This window comes from Drosophila tropicalis, unplaced genomic scaffold (genome assembly GCF_018151085.1).
Source record: "Drosophila tropicalis isolate 14030-0801.00 unplaced genomic scaffold, ASM1815108v1 contig_696, whole genome shotgun sequence".
Lineage (NCBI taxonomy): Eukaryota > Metazoa > Arthropoda > Insecta > Diptera > Drosophilidae > Drosophila > Drosophila tropicalis.
The window spans coordinates 19024-39757 of record NW_027173178.1 but is presented as its reverse complement, the minus strand read 5'-3'; the positions used below and the strand labels follow the sequence as shown (position 1 = coordinate 39757).

The 20734-nt window shown below is 43.5% G+C and overlaps 2 protein-coding genes across 2 annotated transcripts; one reads left to right on the top strand and one right to left on the bottom strand.

The window, feature by feature from the left end:
• Window positions 1-4117: 4117 nt before the first annotated feature.
• On the bottom strand, window positions 4118-7909 carry LOC137579524 (uncharacterized). Its single transcript, XM_068293307.1, has 6 exons — window positions 7052-7909; window positions 6158-6544; window positions 5738-6099; window positions 5371-5678; window positions 4840-5175; window positions 4118-4788 (listed from the first exon to the last, which is right to left on the bottom strand). The coding sequence occupies exons 1-6, from the start codon at window positions 7907-7909 to the stop codon at window positions 4118-4120; spliced, it is 2922 nt and encodes a 973-aa protein (XP_068149408.1).
• Window positions 7910-14166: 6257 nt separating this feature from the next.
• Window positions 14167-15310, top strand: LOC137579523 (uncharacterized). Its single transcript, XM_068293306.1, has 2 exons — window positions 14167-15144; window positions 15222-15310. The coding sequence occupies exons 1-2, from the start codon at window positions 14167-14169 to the stop codon at window positions 15246-15248; spliced, it is 1005 nt and encodes a 334-aa protein (XP_068149407.1). The 3' UTR covers window positions 15249-15310.
• The last annotated feature ends 5424 nt before the right edge of the window (window positions 15311-20734 follow it).

The window sequence follows — 20734 nt, the reverse complement described above, 5'->3', positions numbered from 1 at the left end:
CTATTGATAAATCAATAAAAGGTCGTATGTCGTTATCCAGGTTGATTATGGTTGATATGGTAAGTTTCTTTAGCTTGTGTCTATTAGTCCAGAGCGTTCGCAATCGTCGCTTAGATCGCGAGTGCGGCATCGCGTTGTCAAATAATTCTGATCTTCGCTTGGTATACTCTTGCAACCGCACATGATATGGTTTGAACTGTTTAGTATTAGGTAAGTCAGAGTTATTAAGTAAGGTCACGTCTGAGTTGATTATTAAATTCTTTGGTTTATCCAAGACTACGGTTCAACTACTGGTTCATCATGCATCAACGCATTCACCATACGTTTACTGCCTATTTGACGCGTTAGCTGTCTTGACCGAAAGCTGCGGAAAAGTTCTTCATGCTTATGACATTCCCTACGCAAGGCGGCTGAAATAAGTCGGCTCTTAAATTGTTTCGCACTTCAGCTATGAATTCTGAATCGTTTAAAGGTTCTCGCAAAGCATCTGTAATAGCCAGCATAGAATCGAGAAATTCATCAAAATTTTCGTTGGAGGCCTGCTTGCGTCTGGGAATGGCATCCAAAATGTCTCTGTCTGATCTTTGGTCTTTATACCTATCTCTTAAACGAATGCATAGATCGAACCAGTTCATTTCGTTCGAGGTTCGATGACATCGCCAGAAAAATGTTAGGGCTGGTCCCGAGAACAGCAGATTAGCGAATTTTTAAAGTCTCCATTCAAACTTTGGGTTGTTAAACAATTTACTCGATAAATAAAATCTTCTACAGTTATATCTTTGGAGGACCCTGTGAATCGTATATGCCAGTTAAAAATTATACTAGATACTCGATCGGGTCGTTCTGGTACTATCTCTTTGTCAATTGCATTTGTATTACTCCGAATATTGAAGGGTCGAGTTCTAACACTATTTTCGAGACTTCTTCGCGGAGCAACTGAGGGTGGTGGAAAGTCCCACTCTAATTGAGGTTAATCAGTGGATTCCGCACGAACTCCCGTGATGCTTAAATTTCTCATGGCGTTACGAATTTCCTCGGTAATTACTCATGCCATATTAACTCGATAAGTTTCTAATGAATTGGAAATAAGTTGTTGAATGCGTTCTTCTGACACTACTGGTGGCTGGTTTGCAACTGAATTTCGTGGTTGTTCACATCGAGGTAGTCCCACAGTTCTTGGATTCTGATTTGGATTGGCACGAGTATTTGCTCTTGTGTTTGGTCTTTTTGGTATTGCGCCTAAGGCTGCAGAGTTGTCTGCTCCAAGAGAAGCTCGTGGAGGTTGACCATGAGTAGTCAATCTATCCTCGCTACCTAGTAGACTTTTTGAACAAGGTTGCCTACAGTTCTCAATTTCACCTCACTACAACAACTTTATTTAAGATCTAGGAAATTGTATGGCCTGGTAGGTATCCGAACTATATCCAGACACATATTCCTAAGCTACATAATTTCCCATACTTTGTCTGTTTTATTTATTTAAAATGATTTGTTCAAAATTAAGAAAACATTATTGAAAGGGTATACAATTTCACTTGGTCCAGCTATAATCTGATACTCATACGCTGGCCTCTCCAAAGTGATATATTTTACCATCATATTGCACGGTAGAAGGTGTTGTGGGAAGTAAAGGAGTGGATTAAGGACACGTAGGGCAAAAAAAAATCCTTGCTTCTTCGTGCCCCACGTTGGGCGCCATTTATTATGTAACGAACACGCGGGTGTCGGAGTGCACTCTCTGTCTTTCTAACAAGTGGCTCGGCTGAGCTCAGGGAAAATGGGGTGGTTCTTGTGCTCTCCCAAAACATGCGCTACATAAGTAAAACGAAGACAGAGATAAGGAATAAAGGACTACACCTAAATAGGGATTTTATGCAGAGGTGATGGAAGTTGTTTGAAGGACCTAGATGTTATTGCCTTCTCTTTACCCACCCAACCTTGTAATACCTAATGAAACCCGGTATTACCCATCTTGCGGCTGTTAAATCTCTTACGTCAGGTGCCCAAATAAACTAACTCAGCGATTCATCATTTCATACATATATTCAATTCAAGAAAGAAAAGGCATATGCCATTAAGATAAGAAGATAACATAGGATTTCGTATACCACTTATAAAATAGAAGCATTAACAATAATTTCAAATATATATAATTCCTAAATAATTCGGTGAGAGGAATCGTACAAAAATGTGGGTTGATTTATAAGTATAAATCTGAACTAACTAAATTTTACGTTAAGCATTTATTTCAATTTGAAAAAGTAAAAAAAAAACCAACTAACTTGGTGGTCGCGGCAAGCGGTTATATTTCGCCAATAGATTTTATGCGGCTATGCCGTACTTACAGTTTGTAGAGTCCAATCCAGTCAGCAGGCCTGATGATGGGTGGAGCACTAGAGGCTTTTAAAATTATTAAGAAGGGTACCAAAATATAACATGCTTCTCGTTACCAATGTTATGACTTTTAGAACCTACTTTTTAGAAATTTCATTATAAATTTTATGCTTATAAATTTGAACACATGTTTGTACAATACTTAAAGAAAAAGAAAAACGGCTGTTTGAGGGCCCACTACGGCTGGGTGTGAGGTTGGGGTCATCAATGCTGGGTTTTTGAATCTGCTGCAACGTCTTCCCAGCAGTAATCTACAATCTTGGATGCGAGGGCTATCCCGTGTCCTCAGGTGCAACATTCACTCCAACGAGGGTTCACCTAGGAATTAGGCTGGCTGGCTACGCCCCACACAGCAATAGGTGTGCGCACTTATGGCCAAATCGCTCTCCAACAATTTTCCGATGGTCAGTTCATGGACCGGGTCGACATTTATTTGGTCGTAGTCCCCAGAAGTCCGACATGAAACCATGGATGGGGTCGTCTTCTGGCCTGGTGGCTAACCCAATAAGTACGCGCTTGCATTTAACGGAGACAGCGCTGGCAGTGGCGTTTTATTTTCGTTCCTTAATTAAAATTTGGAACTCGAAAAAAAGGCGTGGACTTATGTAACGTCCACGAGGGTACCGGTGTGTTACGTCACACCACGTGCATTGCTTGCACTTGTGGATTTTTCGCGTTCTCCCTCCTCTTATTCGCACAACTGCACTCTCGCTCAGACCATTCTAGACTCCCCGCATACTATTCAAGCTCACTTTTTGGCCCCTTCTCTGGCATGAGCTTTTCTATGGAAGTGGATCGTGTAAGCTCGGTTCCAAAAAAAGCTCAAGGTCAATTCGCCGTAGAAATAGTGTATGCCAAATATATTCGTCTAGCTAGCAGATTAACATAATTTAATGTTTGAAACAGCGCACCCTTACAAAATATGTTTGTGTTCTGTGGAGTATTACTTTAACAGTCCTCGCTAGGCCTCGGCAGTTTTACTTAAGTGTAATTAACTAAACTGTTGAGTTTGGCGCTAAGGTTCGATGTTTTAGCGGGCCCACAAGAAACACTTCACTTTTCACGTGATACTTCATTTATTTCTTCCACGTGTTTTCTTATGCTAATGGTAGGCTAAGTGGGTGTGTGTATGGTGAGCGAGCGAGTCGGTAGTTGAGCCGCTATAAATTAATCGCCCTTACTCGCGGTGGTAACCAAACTGTTCTGTCCTCCGCTTAGTAACAAGCATAGAACCTAAAGCTTAAGTATAAGTATGAAAATGAAAGAGAATGAGTGATATTGGTTAACCCATTGGTGGCTGCGTCGGGTCTGCTGGGCAGTCAGTGGTTTTCGGCGGCAACATTCCCCCCCCCCCAGTAAAACTGCTCTCTTCATGGGGTTGCTTTGCTCCATTACAGCCGACGTCTAATACAGCTACTTTAGCCACGGGCCGTTGAAGAGTCCCATTGGCGGCAGAGTCTCGTCCAATATTACAACGACGTCTCCAGCTGCTATTGGTGGTCTCATCGTAAACCATTTTCCTCGCCTGGCTAAATCTGGAACGTATTCGCGTACCCATCGTCGCCAGAATTGATCGGCGAATTCTTGAACAGCTTGCCACATGTGCTGTACGGTGTGTGTGGTTTTGAAGACTGGTTTATAGCCGCTTGCTGATCCTAGTAGTTAGGGGTGATAGCCTCGTCGTCTTTGCTGTCCAGAGAGACAAAAGTAAGGGGTCTGGAGTTTAGGATAAATTCCACTTCCCATAGTGCACTTTGTAGGCCCTCACTGGTGAATTAAATTTCCATTTGATGTCATCGAACGCCGGTTGCACGGCGTTGAAGTTGATCGTCTGCGCTTTGTCACAGATAATCTTTTCGGCAGCTTTGAAGTTAGTGCCATTGTCGCTGTAAATTTCTCTTGGGGTCCCGCGCCGATTGATGAAGTTTCGGATGCACATTATGCACGATGTAGTGTCCAGAGAGCACGCCAGGTCTATATGCACCGCCCGTATGGTTAGGCAGGTGAAAATAACGCCCCATCTTTTTTCGCTTCGCCGTCCTACAGCGACCAAGAAGGGCCCGAAGTAGTCTATACCGACGTAAGTGAAGGGACGTTGGTAGGCAGCCAGCCTGGCAATGGGCAAGGGAGCCATTTGCGGTGGATCAGGCATGGCGCTCTCATTTTTACAGCGTTGGCAAGACTTCCGCATGCCTTTGTATAAGACTCGTAGGCGTGGTATGTAAAACATGCCGCGAATCCTGTTAATACACGTCTCATGGGATGTGTGGTGCATTTCCTGATGATACCAGTTCACTATGAGCCGAGTAATGTGGTGCCCATATGGGAGCAGTATTTGGTTTTGGCCGTTTAGGTTTTCTGCTCGCCCTCGGGTACGTAGGAGCTGGTTTTCGTCTAGGAAGATATTCAAACATATGAGTTTAGAATTTGTTTTTAAAGGTTTACCTCTCGTTAAGTTGCGAATTTCTGGGTTGAATTCAGATGACTGCGCATGCCGCAGTAGGAGTGTGCGTGCCTGCTGAATCATCTCGTAAGACACCTCTGTAGGTGGCGATGCCTTTGTTTGTTTTGCTTTCAGTTTCTCAATATAGAGAATAAAACGCGCTAAATCTCGATATAGCCTGCGCCAGTCGGAAAAATATTCTGCGTTAAGTTTTAGCTCCATCGGCGCATTGTCGATGAAGAGTATGTTGTGCCTGACTTCAGCATTGTTTGGTGGCCCCAAATCATCGCATTTTGGCCACTCATGTTTATTGGCGTTGTGTGTTTTAGTAGTAAGATCTGCAGGGTTAAGGTTGGTTGGAACCCAGTTCCATTGGCTAACGTTTGTGAATTCCAGTATTTCGCCAACGCGGTGCATGACGAATTGCTAAAACTTTCGTGGATCCATACGAAGCCATTTGAGAACAGTCTTTGAGTCGGACCAATAACAACTCGAATTAATTGACAAACTTGGATTGCGTTGGATTCGGTTACTCAGCTTTGCTCCGATCACTGCGGCCTGCAGTTCCATCCTTGGTATAGATAGTGGACTCAACGGTGCCACTTTCGCCTTGGAGGCCACGAATCTGAGGTAGGTTCTTTTCCCCTGGCGTATCCGAAGGTAGCAGACTGCTGCGTATGCCAATTCGCTGGCGTCAACGAACGTGTGTACGTGCTGTCGAAGTAACATCTCGGGATGGTCAATCCGGCGATTGTTGTAAGGATCCGTTTCCATCGTATCCATTTGGGTAACAATGCGTCGGGCAAACCAGTGTCCCAGCCAATGCCGCTTCTCCAGACTTCTTGCAGTAGGATTTTGAGCTCTATTGTAAAGCATGAGATGAAGCCGAGTGGGTCGTACATTGACATAAGTTCTTGCAAGAGCTCGCGTTTGGTTGGTGTTTTGTCGCTGTCCAAAACGTTGCGCTTCAACCTGGCGAACTTGCAGATGAATGTGAATACGTCGGAGTTCGGCACCCAGTATAAGCCGAGTACCTTTTCCGTGGCGGTAATTTCGCCAGCTTCGGGGAGCAGCGAATCGATCTTTAGTATTCGAAGGACCTCCTTTGAGTTCGAAGACCAATTGCGTATGTGGAAACCACCTGCTGCATGGATATCTCTGACTTGAGTTGCGATGTTTCCGACTTCCACGTAGTCGTCGCCACTGTATATAAAATCATCCACGTAGTGGTAGTCCTTCACGGCTTGTGCTGCTTGAGGGTACTGTTGGCAGAATCGATCTGCAATTGATTCCGAAAGTAAGCGCTTCCATAACATAGACGTTAGGCTCTTGCCTCTCGGATTTGCTGTCGAACCACAGAAACCTTTGCGCATGGGTGCCTGCTGGTTTCACTCGGATCTGGTGGAACATCTCGGCAATATCGCCACAGATCGCCACTCGTCCCACTCGGAATGAGAGCAAGAGGTCAAACAGGGAGTTGAGGAGATCTGGGCCACTCCAGATGTAGTCATTCAGGGCCTTGCCGCCAGATTGGGCGGCTGCGTCCCATACAAGCCGGACCTTCTGTGGTTTATTTGGATTTTTAGTTATGAAGGTTGGTAGATACCATGTCCGTCTGTTTGGTGCAGCTATTTCCTCCGGCGTCAGCATGCGAGCATAGCCCTTTTCGACGAGGTTCTCAATTTGCTCGGTGATTTGCTCCTTCAACTGTGGTTGTCGGGAAAATTGCTTTTGTAGGCATTTAAGCCGTTTTAGTGCGTTTGCATAGCTATCAGGTAATAAAACTTCAGGGTCTTTCCACATTAGGCCGACCTCGTACCTGCCATTCTTAAGGGAGGTAGTAGATTCAAGTCTGGTTAAAGCTTGAGTTTCTTCTGGTGATGATAGCGGTTTTGCTGTGGTAGCGTCTATTGAGAACGCTTGTTTGATGATCTCATGTAGCTTAGCGTCTGCGTCCCTGCATCCACACATGTGAACGCTCACATTAGCTCTAGTGGCCCTTGATCGCGTGGAGCTTTCTAATGCCCATCCCAGTCGCGTCTTTGACGCTATTGGTTGGTGCCATGCCCCCTCTTTGATTTTAAGGGGTACGGCGAGGTTCCAGTTATTTGTGCCGATTAGGATGCTTGGGCGTGCGTTGGTGTATTATGCTATCGGTAGTCCCGCTAGGTGGGGGAATTCTTTGGCGAGAGCCCTTATGTCGATAGACTGTACAGGTAGATCCAGGGTATCTACACTGTGAACCTCTTCCAAGTAGAATTGATTGCCATTATGTGGATTGGCAACCGTAAGCGTGACACGTTCCGATGCATTTTCTTCGCGTGTTGAATCGTTGGTCCATTTTAGGCACAGTGGATCTGGAACGCCTTTTAAGCCGAGCTGCTTAAAGACCTTGTTGTCGATGAGCGTTAGTGCCGATCCCTCATCTAGAAATGCAAAAGTGTTAGTGACTTTCGTTTTATTGATGATTTGTATTGGAATGACACGGAAATATGTTGAGCCAGACTCTCTGGATCGCTGGGTGTGCTTGCCCTCCGGCGAATGCACGTTGGTGACCATAGCTGGCCTGTTTGGGCTGCTGGATTTCGCAGCCTCTGGTATTGGCTGCATCTCGTGGATCAATGGGTGATGTTTGCTTCGGCAGCCTCGTATGCCGCAAACCTTCTCACGTTGGCACTTTTGGTGATGACGGTTTAGGCGTTGTTGGCAGAGCTTGTGATTTTTCAGAAAAGAAATCTTTTGTTGATGTGGCGTGGCTTTGAACGATGGGCAGCTGTGTATTTTGTGCCCAGGTTCGTTACATACGACGCACGTAATTTCCTTGACCTGCTCTTCAGGTGCCTCTGTGTGATGATTTAGGCTTCCGCTCTTCTTATGGTGAAGCGGTGATGTTACCTGGCTTGCTGCTTCAGCTATGTCGTAGATCCATTTGCTAAAAGATTCCATTGATGGTATCTTAGTGTCATTGGGAAACGTTGCCCACTGCAGCTTCAGTTGTGTGGGGAGTTTCTCTATTAGCTCTTGTACGAGCATTGGGTTCTGCATGTAACCTGTGAGTCCACATGCTTCCATCGTTGAGTAGATGTTTCGTACACACAGTGCGTATTCGATAAGTGGTTCAAGCTTTTCTTTTATTACGGGTAGTTGCCGCGTTTTTTCCAGTAAGTTGTGCAAAATATGCTCTGGCCGACCGAAACACATACGTAATGTTTGTATGATTTCAGGGACCATTGCGGGTAAAAGGAGTTTGGATTGAACTAACTCACGTGCTTTTCCCTTTAGGCTAGCTTGCAGCCGCATAAGATTTTCTGCATTCGTATACCCAGCGATTTCCGTACTTGTAGACTAACTAAACTAAACTACTGTAGAATAGAGGCCAGTTCTGAGGATTGCCATCAAATGTTGGAAGCTCTTTCGGTATCGCTTGACGGGCTGCAAGTTGTGCCGCGCTTGGCATTGCTGTGTTTAGGTCTACGTCCATTCGCACTTTATTTTCTGGATAGTACGATGCAGCCCTGTTTTGAGTATTCGTAAAATTCCAGGGGTGCCATCGGCGTAGCCTTAGGTGCGGTTGTTCGCGTGTCGTAGCACGCGTGTTGTTTGAGGTTAGGAACGGCAGCTGCGGTGCCTCGTGATCGTAATGCCACGTGTCACGCACAGCTGAGTGTGTGACCATCGCTTTTTGTTTGGCAGAAGTAAAAATAGGAACAGCTGTCCTAGCTGTGTCCTGGAATATTTTTGAGGGCATAGTCCAAAGTCCCGATCCGGTTCTTGTAGCGGCCCCATTGGTTTTGCTGGTGACGAAGTAGCCTGAGGTTCGCCTGCTCGTGTGGTATTTCCAAGGTTCTGCAATGCGTTGCTCAATATGGTTGTGATGTCTTCCGTTGACACGTTGACGCAGTCGCAGTTCCAGCTGTTCTCAGATTTCTCGTCTATTACTCCAGCGCAGTCGAAATGATACCAGGAACCGCATCGATTGCATTGCACCATGCGGTCACTGTCTTCCTGCATGCATTTCTTGCAATGATATATTCCACTTGATAAGTCTTTTGTTGCCATGGTTTACCAATGAGTTTATACTTTTAAGCGACGTTGATTAGTTACGTGACTAATGTAGGTCGTAAACGGTTGACCGTTGAGGTTATGTATGTATCACAATTTAGTGATTGGTTATGCAATCATCGAGGTTAACCTCTATATGATTTACTTGTAGAACCGTGGGTTGACCCGTCGAGTTGAGTTAAATAATTAACTTTTTCGGTTCCTTTAGTGGTTTACCACTGTTAGATTAATATAGAATTAATCTGTAGAATTAACTTATGGAATTAATTCATGGCCTATAGTTTATATAATTAATTATAGAATTAATTCCTGGCATAATTTATAGAATTGTTGAGTTTGGCGCTAAGGTTCGATGTTTTAGCGGGCCCACAAGAAACACTTCACTTTTCACGTGATACTTCATTTATTTCTTCCACGTGTTTTCTTATGCTAATGGTAGGCTAAGTGGGTGTGTGTATGGTGAGCGAGCGAGTCGGTAGTTCAGCCGCTATAAATTAATCGCCCTTACTCGCGGTTGTAACCAAACTGTTCTGTCCGCCGCTTAGTAACAAGCATAGAACCTAACATGTAAGCTTAAAGCGCAAGATGCAACGGTTAATTTCCCAGCACGTAGGCTGGCGCTTAAGTATAAGTATGAAAATGAAAGAGAATGAGTGGCTGCGTCGGGTCTGCTGGGCAGTCAGTGGATTTCGGCGGCAACATAAACCTTTTACTATAAGGTCCAATTAATAACTTTTGCCCGTTTTTGCCCCTTTTCCATGTTGTAGGTGCGCTTAAGTTTAGACGCTCAGTGCTGCTCGAAATTTGGAGCTGCAACAACCGCCAAGAAGACGCTGTAATATCGTTTATTGCCGAATCTTTTAACAACAATGTGAATGAAGATCTTCAAAAAATTATCCAAAAAGAAGTCGGAAATTTATTCACTACATAAAAAAATGTTTGTTGAAATGCAATCGAATGTTAGATCGATTTAAAGTTAAACATTCTACTTGGCTTGATGGCAATGTTGTAATTACTTTTGGTGAGACAAAAATTATCCAAAAAGAAGTCGAGGAATTTATTCACTACATAAAAAAATGTTTGTTGAAATGCAATCGAATGTTAGATCGACTTAAAGTTAAACATTCTACTTGGCTTGATGGCAATGTTGTAATTACTTTTGGTGAGCACGAGACGTCTCCAAATAAAGCTGGACGTAAATGTTTAAATTATGAAAATGAAGGATGTCGTTTAAAAAGAAAGTTAGCATCAGAGCTCGCGTCAAAGGAAAATTACGAATCTCCACTCTTAATACACGCTGCTTCGATTTCGGCAAGGAAATCGAATAAAAAAGATGTTGCTTTCTTATTAAACAAAACTACGGGTGATGAAGGACTTAACATTAGCGATGTTAGAAAAAAACTTGTAGCAAATCCGCTGAACCCAATCAGCCCGGAAAGAGCGTTGGCGTTCCTCATAGAAAATGGGTTGACGAAACAGCAATACATAAACATCAAATTGTTGAATAAACAGCATCCATGCTGATATTTATCCTCCGTATCTAGAAGTTGCGAAATTCAAGCTAAAATGCAGACCATCCGGAATCCGTATTTCCGAAACAAAAGCGGAAGTTTCTTTACAACACTTACTGGATCATACTACGGACCGTATTTTTACTATGCAAGAGGAGGTTCTCGAGACTTTATCGGACATATCGTATTGCAAATTAATAGTTAGCTATGGATTTGATGGTTCAACAGGCCAAAGCTGCTACAAACAAAAATTTCAATTTGATGAACCTACTTCTCTTCATCATTCCGTTATAACTCATTGATGAATTGAAACGAGTAATATGGATTAATAGGACACCCCAGTCTGTTAGATTCTGTCGGTCATTAAAACTGGAATTTGCCAAGGAAAGCTCCGACCATATTCTTAATGAAAAATCCAATTTGGTCAATCAGATTACAAATCTTGAAGATCATTTGTATATTTACAAAAACAAAATAGTGCATACCAAATACGATATGCATTGCACGCTTATTGATGGCAAAGTCTTAAACATTTTGACTGGCACCAACTCATGCCAGTCCTGTTCTTTGTGTGGAGCCAAGCCGACTCAATTATTGCATACAAAAAATATTAGTTCGTCAATATTTAATGTTAAAAGCAAGAATTTACAATATGGAATTAGCCCACTTCATGCGTGGATTAGATTTTTTGAATTGGTTTTAAATGTATCCTATAAAATTCATATAAAAAAGTCAAAGGTATGGACAAAGAGCTTGTACAGTTACGCAGGCAGCACATTCAAGAAAACTTGTGGTTATGTCTTAATATAAGTAAGCCAAAACAGAACGGCAGTGGTAGTAGCAATGATGGCAATACTGCTAGAAGGGCTTTTTGTAATACCAAACTGTTTTCAGATATTTTAAAAATTAATTATGAAATTATAAAGAATATCTTCCGAATTTAAGATTAATGTCGAAAAATTCAATGACTTCTGCCCCCACACTTTCGAGCTTTACATGAAATTGTATGATTGGTACCTAATGTCACCGACAGTACACAAAGTATTGGTACACGGACACCAAATAATGAATAAATGCATAGTTCCTGTCGGAGTGCTTGGAGAGAACGCATCTGAGGCCAGAAATAAAATATACAAGAATGACAGAAGATCTCATGCAAGAAAATGCAGTAGATTGGATAACATAACCGATGTTTTTAACAGAGCATTAGACTCGTCGGATCCTCTATTATCCAGCCTCTGCCTAAATGAACGCCAAAAATTAAATAAAAAAAATGAATATTCCGAATGAAGTTGTTGCGCTACTTGAATCTCCCGATCATATTTTGAAAAATCATGAAGGTGATGAAGTGACGAATGGACAAAAGATGAGGATATTGCATTTGATTTTAAATTAGAAGAAGAATGTGACTAATTTTATTTATATGTAAATAAAAAACATGTTACTAAAATATTTTTGTTGTAATATTAATAAAGGAAACATAATATAAAAACAACAAAAAATTGAAAGAAGTGTCAAATTCTTACTAACGGCAAAAAATATCAAGTGCAACTCTTCATATTTAGATTTATTTATTGATTAGATTTTGCTTACACACTTGGTAAAGGAAAAAAATTATAGGGGTCAAATCAGGGTCAAATTGAAAAAAACAAAAAAATCCGAAATTAAATTAAAGTCTGACGAACATCATTACATTACAAGCAAAAGCAGAAACAGAAAATTTTGACAGCAGCATCAAACAGCAAAAATCCGAAAGCAGGAAACCCGACAGCAGCAGCAATAGCAAAAATCCGAAACAGATTGCTTTGATAGCAACAGCCAACTTATACATTTTAATACTAGATACTTTACTTTAATACTTAAAATGCAGCAGTCGGAAAAATAGTCGCAGCAGAACTGATTTTTGGCCTACTTTGATTTTACCTATACATACTCAATACTGTATGTATAACTATTTCCTTACCTATTAGCCATCAATGTGGAAGAACGTTTTATCTAAAAAGGCTTATGTTTACGAAAGAATGGCCTACTATCATAGGAAATAACAAAGATATTAATCAAAGTCACTGCTTTCCACCGATCGTTCCTATGGGAGCTATATGATATAGTCACCCGATCTTTATCAAATTCGGCACAGTCATTAACAGATATATCAAACTAACAAATGTTTAATTTGAAAGCAATCGCGTTAAAAGTAACGAAGTTATTTACAAAAGTCACTGTTTTCGACCGATCGTTCCTATGGGAGCTATATGATATAGTCACCCGATCTTTATTAAATTCGACACAGTCATTAACAGATATATTAAATTAAGAAGAAATTTTTAATTTGAAAACAATCACGTTAAAAGTAACGAAGTTATTTACAAAAGTCACTGTTTTCGACCGATCGTTCCTATGGAGCTATATGATATAGTCATCCGATCTTCATTTATTAACTCTCTAATATTAAGTTTCACGATAATAGCGCAGAAAATAACGAAGTTATTGAGAAAAGTCACTGTTCGTGACTTTGGGGTTTGTATGGGAGCTATATGATATAGTGGTCCGATTCGGCTGAACCCGAGATATACAACCCCTGCAGTATATATGTACAAGCCTACGTGCAAAATTTCAGCTCTTACGGTCTAGGAGGAGTTTGCGTTGATCCAGACGGACGGACGGACGGACGGAAGGACGGACATGGCTATTTGAACTCGTGTCGTCGTGCTGATCAAGAATATATATACCTTGTATGGTCGGAGACCATATTATTATTATTATTTGTATTATTATGTAAGATTCCAATTATTTACAAAGTCTGTTAAATGCTCATGTATTTACCGAAACCGGTATTGTAGTATCAATTGTGAGTAATAAGTATCGATTGTTAGTAATAAGTATCGATTGTTAGTAATAAGTATCGATTGTTAGTAATAAGTATCGATTGTTAGCGATAAGTCCTCGATAGGTTGAGAGACGGCGCTTTTCTTCTCTTCCGGCGACGCAACGAGCAAGTTGCATCTGCGCAGAAAAACCAAAGATAAAATCCAGGAAATACAAATTAATCGTTATCTTATTTTCCCAATAAATAGGTGTTTACAACTCAGAAGTGGGATGACCACCCGAAAGGATACATATTTCGGGACACGGCGCGCCACACGTTCCACATCTAGGACGGCCGCCTCCACGCCCACCGCTGCTGGAGCACCCGCTGCCGCTGCTGTAACCGCCGCCGCTGCCGCTGCTGTGCCCGCCGCCTCTGCGCCAGCTGCCGCTGCTGTGCCCGCCGCCTCTGCTGTGCCCACCACCGCTGCCGCTGCTGTGCCCGCCGCCTCTGCACCCGCTGCCGCCTCTGCGCCCGCCGCCACTGCTGTACCAGCCGCCGCTGCCGCCTCTGCACCCGCTGCCGCCGCTGCTGTGCCCACCACCGCTGCCGCCGCTGCTGTGCCCGCCTCCGCTGCCGCCTCTGCACCCGCTGCTGCTGCTGTAACCGCCGCCGCTGCCGCCTCTGCACCCGCTGCCACTGCTGTACCCGCCGCCGCTGCCGCCTCTGCGCCCGCTGCCACTGCTGTACCAGCCGCCGCTGCCGCCTCTGCACTCGCTGCCGCCGCTGCTGTGCCCACCACCGCTGCCGCCGCTGCTGTGCCCGCCTCCGCTGCCGCCTCTGCGCCCGCTGCAACTGCTGTGCCCGCCGCCGCTGCCACTGCTGTGCCCGCCGCCGCTGCCACATCCACTGTGCCTGCGGATGCTGTGCCCTCCGACTATGTGTCTGCCATGCGGTCTGCGGCCTCGCTCGCCGTCCCCGCCACTGGTCCCGACGCGGACCCATGGGAGGAGATGCCCGCTTTAGTGCCCTCCGTATCGACTGCCGCGGCCGCCATCACACCGGCCACTTCCGCCTCCCCCAGCCTGGATGAGCAACTGGGGACGCTGCAGAAACAACATGAGTTGCTACAGCTACAGCATCAATTCCTCAAACTGCAGCAGGGGATTGACGAATTCCAAGCACCGAGACAGCAAGTCAGCGACGTGAGTGTCATTGAGAGCATGGTGGCTCGATTTTCAGCGGATACCGCATACGATGTGAAGAAATGGTTGGTCGCATGCCGTCGTATGCTGGAAGGTACGGCGGCGGTGCTGCTGCGCACGGTATCGGTGCACAGCTACGAAGAATTGAAGGCAATCCTCTTGCGAGAATTTGGACGCTCGTGTAGCATCGAGGAAGTGTACCACGCTCTGCGTGGCCGGCGCATCAGGGCAGGCGAGGGATGTTTAAGATTCGCAATCGAGATGCAGGAGATTGCCATGAATGCTCCGATTCCGGAGAACGAGCTGGTCGACCTGATCATTGATGGATTGCGGGACAATTCTACTCGAGTCGGCATGCTGTACTCAGCTCGGACAATGGCTGAACTGAAGCCCCTACTGGAACGCTACGAGCGCCTCCGTATGCAGGCCGCTGCCTCCAGACAAAGCAATAGTGTGAAGGCGCAGCCAACAACAACTGCCGTGGCGCCTGGAAACAAATCGTCAGGCACCGTCACGAGTGAGACCAGATGCTTCAACTGCTCAGGATGGGGGCATTACAAGAGTCAATGCCCGAAACCAATGAGACCTCCGAATTCATGTTTCAAGTGTGGCATAGTGGGCCACAGCTACAAAAACTGCCCGTCTCGAATTGGAAATGCCACCAATATCACTGCTGCCGCCGCCGCTGATGAAGCGGGAAATCGACTAGACCATTTACAACTGGTGAGTGTTGCTTTTGTTTGTGATGAAGTGCAAGATAGGAGATTTATAGATATGTTTGCTCTCCTTGATTCGGGCAGTCCAAAGAGTTTTATCCGTCAATCTGAAGTCCCCTCCAACTGCCGTCTTAGCCCCCGTACATTGAACTGCCGTGGTTTAGGAAATAGCCAACTTCTGTCCTTAGGCCAAGTCCAGTGTAGGGTTCGCCTCCACAACACACATACAATACATACGTTTGAAGTCCTGACGAACCAAGCAACCGAACTGCCAATGATTATAGGTAGAGATCTTCTGTATAAAATTAATATTAGACTCTGTAAACTGAAGGAACTGAAATATGAAAAAGAATCATTGATACTCATGAATAAACCGACTGAATGTATAAATCCAAATCTGACTGCTGTTCTGACGTCCTTTGACATATCTATGAAAGAGAGAGTGATACTGCCGTATGATAGGAATGAGATTGTATCTGCCGAATTGTTGTCTGATTCTCCCCTTCCAAAAACTTCTGCTGTACCTTCGGAAACATTGAACGATGCACTTATGGCGATAAATGCCATTAAGCTCCCTGCTGTCAGTGAATTAGACTTTGATATAGAGCCCGCGTTACGGGAAGAGCAAACCGCAGCCCTTAAGTCTATTATTTCCACGTCGTATGTACAAGTTGATCCAGATTTAATCAAGCCCATGAACTATGAGATGAAAATAGAATTGACTAGCCAAACTCCGATTTTCTGCCGCCCCCGCCGTCTGTCGCACCACGAACGCATCGAGGTGCGTGAGATTTGTGACGATCTCTTGAAAGCTGGCATTATTCGCCACAGTAGTTCCCCTTACGCTGCCGCGATTGTGCCTGTACGCAAAAAGGACAACACCCTAAGGAAGTGTGTAGATTACCGCCCGTTGAACAAAATTACAGTTCGAGATCATTTTCCGATTCCTCTGTTAGATGATTGCATTGAACATCTGGGTGGCAAATCATTCTTCACTATCTTGGACTTGAAGAACGGTTTCCACCAAGTGAAAATGCACCCAGACTCAATCAAATATACTGCCTTTGTAACCCCTGATGGCCAGTTTGAATATGTACGCATGCCCTTCGGACTTTGTAATGGCCCTTCCGTGTTCGCTAGGTTCGTTTATTTTGTCCTTAAGGAATTTATAAACCGAGGTCAACTGGTGATATATATGGACGACATTCTAGTCGCGTCGCATGACTTTGAAACCCACCTTGAGATTCTGAAGGAAATATTGTATGTGTTAAGAGTGAACGGGTTATGCCTGAAGCTGACGAAATGCCGTTTTGCGTATAGGGAACTAGAGTACTTGGGCTACCTAGCCAATTCCGCCGGTATCACGCCTAAGCCAGCTCATATTCAGGCGATACGGGATTTGCCCATTCCAAGGGATAGCAAGGAATTAGAGCGTTGCCTAGGCCTATTCTCATACTTCCGCCGATTTGTATCAGGTTTCGCTAAGATTGCGTGTCCGCTGTCCCGATTGTTAAGAAAAGATACCTCTTATGTCTTCTCCGATGAATGCCTTGAAGCTTTCCGAACACTGAAGTTGAAATTAATCGAATCCCCCCGTGTTATCTATTTACAACCCGAAGTCTGAAACAGAGTTACACTGCGATGCTAGTTCAATTGGTTTCGGAGCAGTGCTCCTCCAGAAACAAGCAGACGGTAAATTACACCCAGTGTCCTACTTCTCTAAGATGGCCTCCGCCGCTGAATCGAAACTACACAGTTATGAGCTAGAGACGTTAGCTATAGTGTATTCCTTGAAACGTTTTGAGACATACCTTAAGTTCATCCCGTTCAAAATCGTGACCGATTGTAATTCCCTTGCGCTGACACTGAGAAATGGTGGACATTCCGCCAATATTGCTCGCTGGGCCCTGCTGTTGGAAAACTATAACTACACGATTGTACACCGCTCGGGGGTTGGTATGCCCCATGCTGATGTTCTAAGCAGAATAGAAACTGCCGCATATGTTGACGATATAAACCTCGACTTCCAACTGCAGTTAACCCAGAACCGGGACCCTGAGATTGTCAAACTCCGAGATGAGTTAGAGAAATATGAGATAGCGGATTTCGAACTGCGAGATGGAGTAGTGTACCGCCTGTCCTCGACGAGTGTACCCCAACTTTATGTCCCTTCCGAAATGATAAATCATGTCATACGAGTAGTGCACGAGAAGCTTGGCCATATGGCCACGGAGAAATGTTGTGCACAGATCAAGAAGCATTACTGGTTCCCGTGTATGAAGTCTTATGTTAACAATTACATTAAAAATTGCCTCAAGTGTATCTACTACTCCGCGTCCGCTTCGGACCACCGTGTCACGCTACATAGTATTCCGAAAGTGCCCCTTCCGTTTGATACCGTCCATATTGACCATTTGGGCCCCCTTCCGTCCATACGTTCTAAGAAAAAGTATCTTCTGGTTGTCATTGACGCTTTCACCAAATTTGTGAAGCTGTACCCTGCCGCCACGACGAATTCACGTGAAGTATGCCAGACATTAGAATCTCAGTATTTCGCAAATTACAGTAGACACCGCCGAATCATCAGCGATCGACGTACCTGCTTTACTTCCTCCGAGTTTGAAGAATTTCTGAAGGCCAATAATATAATTCATGTGCTGAATGCCACTGCCTCACCCCGGGCCAACGGCCAAGTCGAGCGGGTTAACCGCGTGTTGGGCCCCATGTTGGGTAAACTGACGGAACCTGTGGACCATGCAGATTGGGTCCAACAACTGCCGAACATAGAGTTTGCATTGAATAACTCCGTCCACTCCACAACCAAATTTGCCGCTTCCGTACTTCTATTCGGTGTTGAACAACGAGGTGTGGTAGTAGACGAACTAACCGAACGGTTGGGTGAGAGAACGGAGGAGGTCGATGCCTCAGAGGTAGACGTCCGGAGATTAGCCTTCCGTAACATTGTTAAGTCCCAAGAATATAATTCGGAATATTATTCGAAGCATCACCTCCCTGCCGTTAGTTTTGAGGAGGGGGATTTCGTAGTTATTAAGAATGTGGATACTTCGGCAGGCACAAACAAAAAGCTTATCAGGCGGTATCGTGGTCCGTATGTGGTTCATAAAAAACTTCCGAAAGACCGATATGTTATCCGGGATGTAGAGGGCTCCCAAATCACCCAACTACCATATGATGGGGTCCTAGAAGCCTCCAAATTAAAGCTATGGGTTGCCCCTGATCAAGATTGCACTTCTGATAGCCAAACAAAGGCGACACCAGCCACTTAAGATTCTTACTTACCCCCTTCGTTGTTAACCATTGGAATCGAGGTCGATTCCTCGTCAGGACGGCCGAGTTGTAAGATTCCAATTATTTACAAAGTCTGTTAAATGCTCATGTATATACCGAAACCGGTATTGTAGTATCGATTGTGAGTAATAAGTATCGATTGTTAGTAATAAGTATCGATTGTTAGTAATAAGTATCGATTGTTAGTAATAAGTATCGATTGTTAGCGATAACTCCTGGATAGGTTGAGAGACGGCGCTTTTCTTCTCTTCCGGCGACGCAACGAGCAAGTTGCATCTGCGCAGAAAAACCAAAGATAAAATCCAGGAAATACAAATTATTCGTTATCTTATTTTCCCAATAAATAGGTGTTTACAATTATTATTATTATTTTTATATATTTTATATATTATGTTGTCTAAGGAAAAAGAATTTCCTTTTTTTTCAATTTTAAAAGATATCTATTTATATTTAAAATATCAAAGAAGCTAACATCGGCTATACCGAAGTTTATATACCCTTGCAGTCCTTGGCAATAACATTTTCCCTGCAACTCAATTCATCAATATACAAACAAAACAATTTTACTCTTTATACTCATTTTGTATTCTTCTTCCCTCATTCCCTAAGCAAAGCAACGAACGCATACACATCCACTTTTTGTAACGTTGCGTCTGAGTGTGTATGCATGTACTCTTTTTTATCTGATCAGATTCAATTTTCGGAACTACTATCAGAGTAGTAAATTTCATTTCAAAACGCATACGCTTCGACTGAGCTTCTCATGCTGATCATGAATATATTATATATACTTTATGGGGTCGGAAACGTTTCCTTCTGTGCGTTACAAACATCTGACCAATTTTATAATACCACCAATTGCGCTTCTTTCAAACGATGCATAACACTGTCTGTTATTGAATAACAACCAACTCGACTCAAAGTATCTACATGCCTCATGCTTGAACCTGAATGATGTTCTAGACTGTAACTAAAATCCTGCAAAAACATGGCCCACCGAGCTACTCTCAAGGGAACTTCCTCTTTTCTCATGGTCATAGTAAAAGCATTACAGTCTGTAACTATAGTGATCTGCAATCCAAAAATGTAAACTCTCCACTTATTTAAAGCCTCAATTATGGCTTAAACTTCTAGCTCATATGAATGATAATTCTGCTCACATGCCTTCGTTTACTGAATTGGATGAAACAAATTATCCTCAGTATCTCTCTGCATTAGAATTCCCCCGTAACCATATTTCGATGCATCAGCATGGACCTCTGTTTGTGCCTTCGGATTATATAACCTCAATACAGACTCACTTGTTAATGATGCTTTCAATTGTTCGAATGCTACTTTTTCGATCTCGCTGAACATAAATTTACTATCCTTCCTTAACATGTCGGAATGTGGCTTCGCCATTAAAGCATATCCCTCAATGCATTTTCGAAAATACGATGTTAAACCGAGAAACCTTTGCACTGCTTTCTTTTCACGCGGTCTTGGAAAATTGTGTACTGCTGAAATTTTCTCCTCACTCGGTTTTATCATCCCTTTACTAATCACGTATCCCAGAAAATTGATTTAATTTTGTAGCATCTGACACTTTTTCCAGTTTAACTGTAATCCGTTCTTCTCGGCAACCTCCAAAACTAATTTCATTCTTGACATTCCATCTTTTAAGTCCTTGCTTGGAATGATGATGTGATCCATATACACGATCGCTATACCTTTCTATATCAACTCCTGCATTGCTGCCATCATGAATCTCGTTAAAACCGCTGGAGAGTTTAAGATACCAAACGGTACATATAAGAATTCGTACTGGCCTTTTTGCGTAACAAATGTAGTGAACTTTTGCGAGCTTGCTTCTACTGGTACATGGAAATATCCATTTTTCAAGTCCAGTGTAGTAAAAACTTTTCCTCCTTGCAATTGATCAATTACACTGTCCATCAATACTATCGGAAAATTATCTCGAATTATCTTCTCATTCAATTTTCTATAGTCGCAGCACAACCTTTTAGCTCCGTTTGACTTTGCTACCAATACTATGGGTGATGCATACACCGATGTATCATCTCGAATAATTCGTTTCTCAAGCCATTCCTGTATCTGACTATCTACAATCTCCTGATCACAGTAAGCCAACCGTCTTGGGTGTTGGTATACGGGAATATCCTCTTTCAAAATAATTCTCATTTCGATCTCCGCATCAGGATTACGTTTTGGCTCATATCCCTGGACTATCATTTCGACTTCTTTAGCCTGTTCTTGACTTAAATGAGACAACTCTTTACCGACTTCGA

What these genes read in the sequence shown, in the direction of transcription:
- LOC137579524 (XM_068293307.1), bottom strand. Translation starts at nt 7,909, where the DNA reads ATGGAAGCATGTGGACTCACAGGTTACATGCAGAACCCAATGCTCGTA. An exon ending in TAGATACCCTGGATCTACCT is followed by an intron (nt 6,545 to 7,051) that starts GTACAGTCTATC and finishes CGACAACCACAG; the next exon opens with TTGAAGGAGCAAATCACCGA. An exon ending in CCGAGAGGCAAGAGCCTAAC is followed by an intron (nt 6,100 to 6,157) that starts GTCTATGTTATG and finishes TTCTGCCAACAG; the next exon opens with TACCCTCAAGCAGCACAAGC.
- LOC137579523 (XM_068293306.1), top strand. Translation starts at nt 14,167, where the DNA reads ATGCGGTCTGCGGCCTCGCTCGCCGTCCCCGCCACTGGTCCCGACGCG. An exon ending in GACTAGACCATTTACAACTG is followed by an intron (nt 15,145 to 15,221) that starts GTGAGTGTTGCT and finishes TGATTCGGGCAG; the next exon opens with TCCAAAGAGTTTTATCCGTC.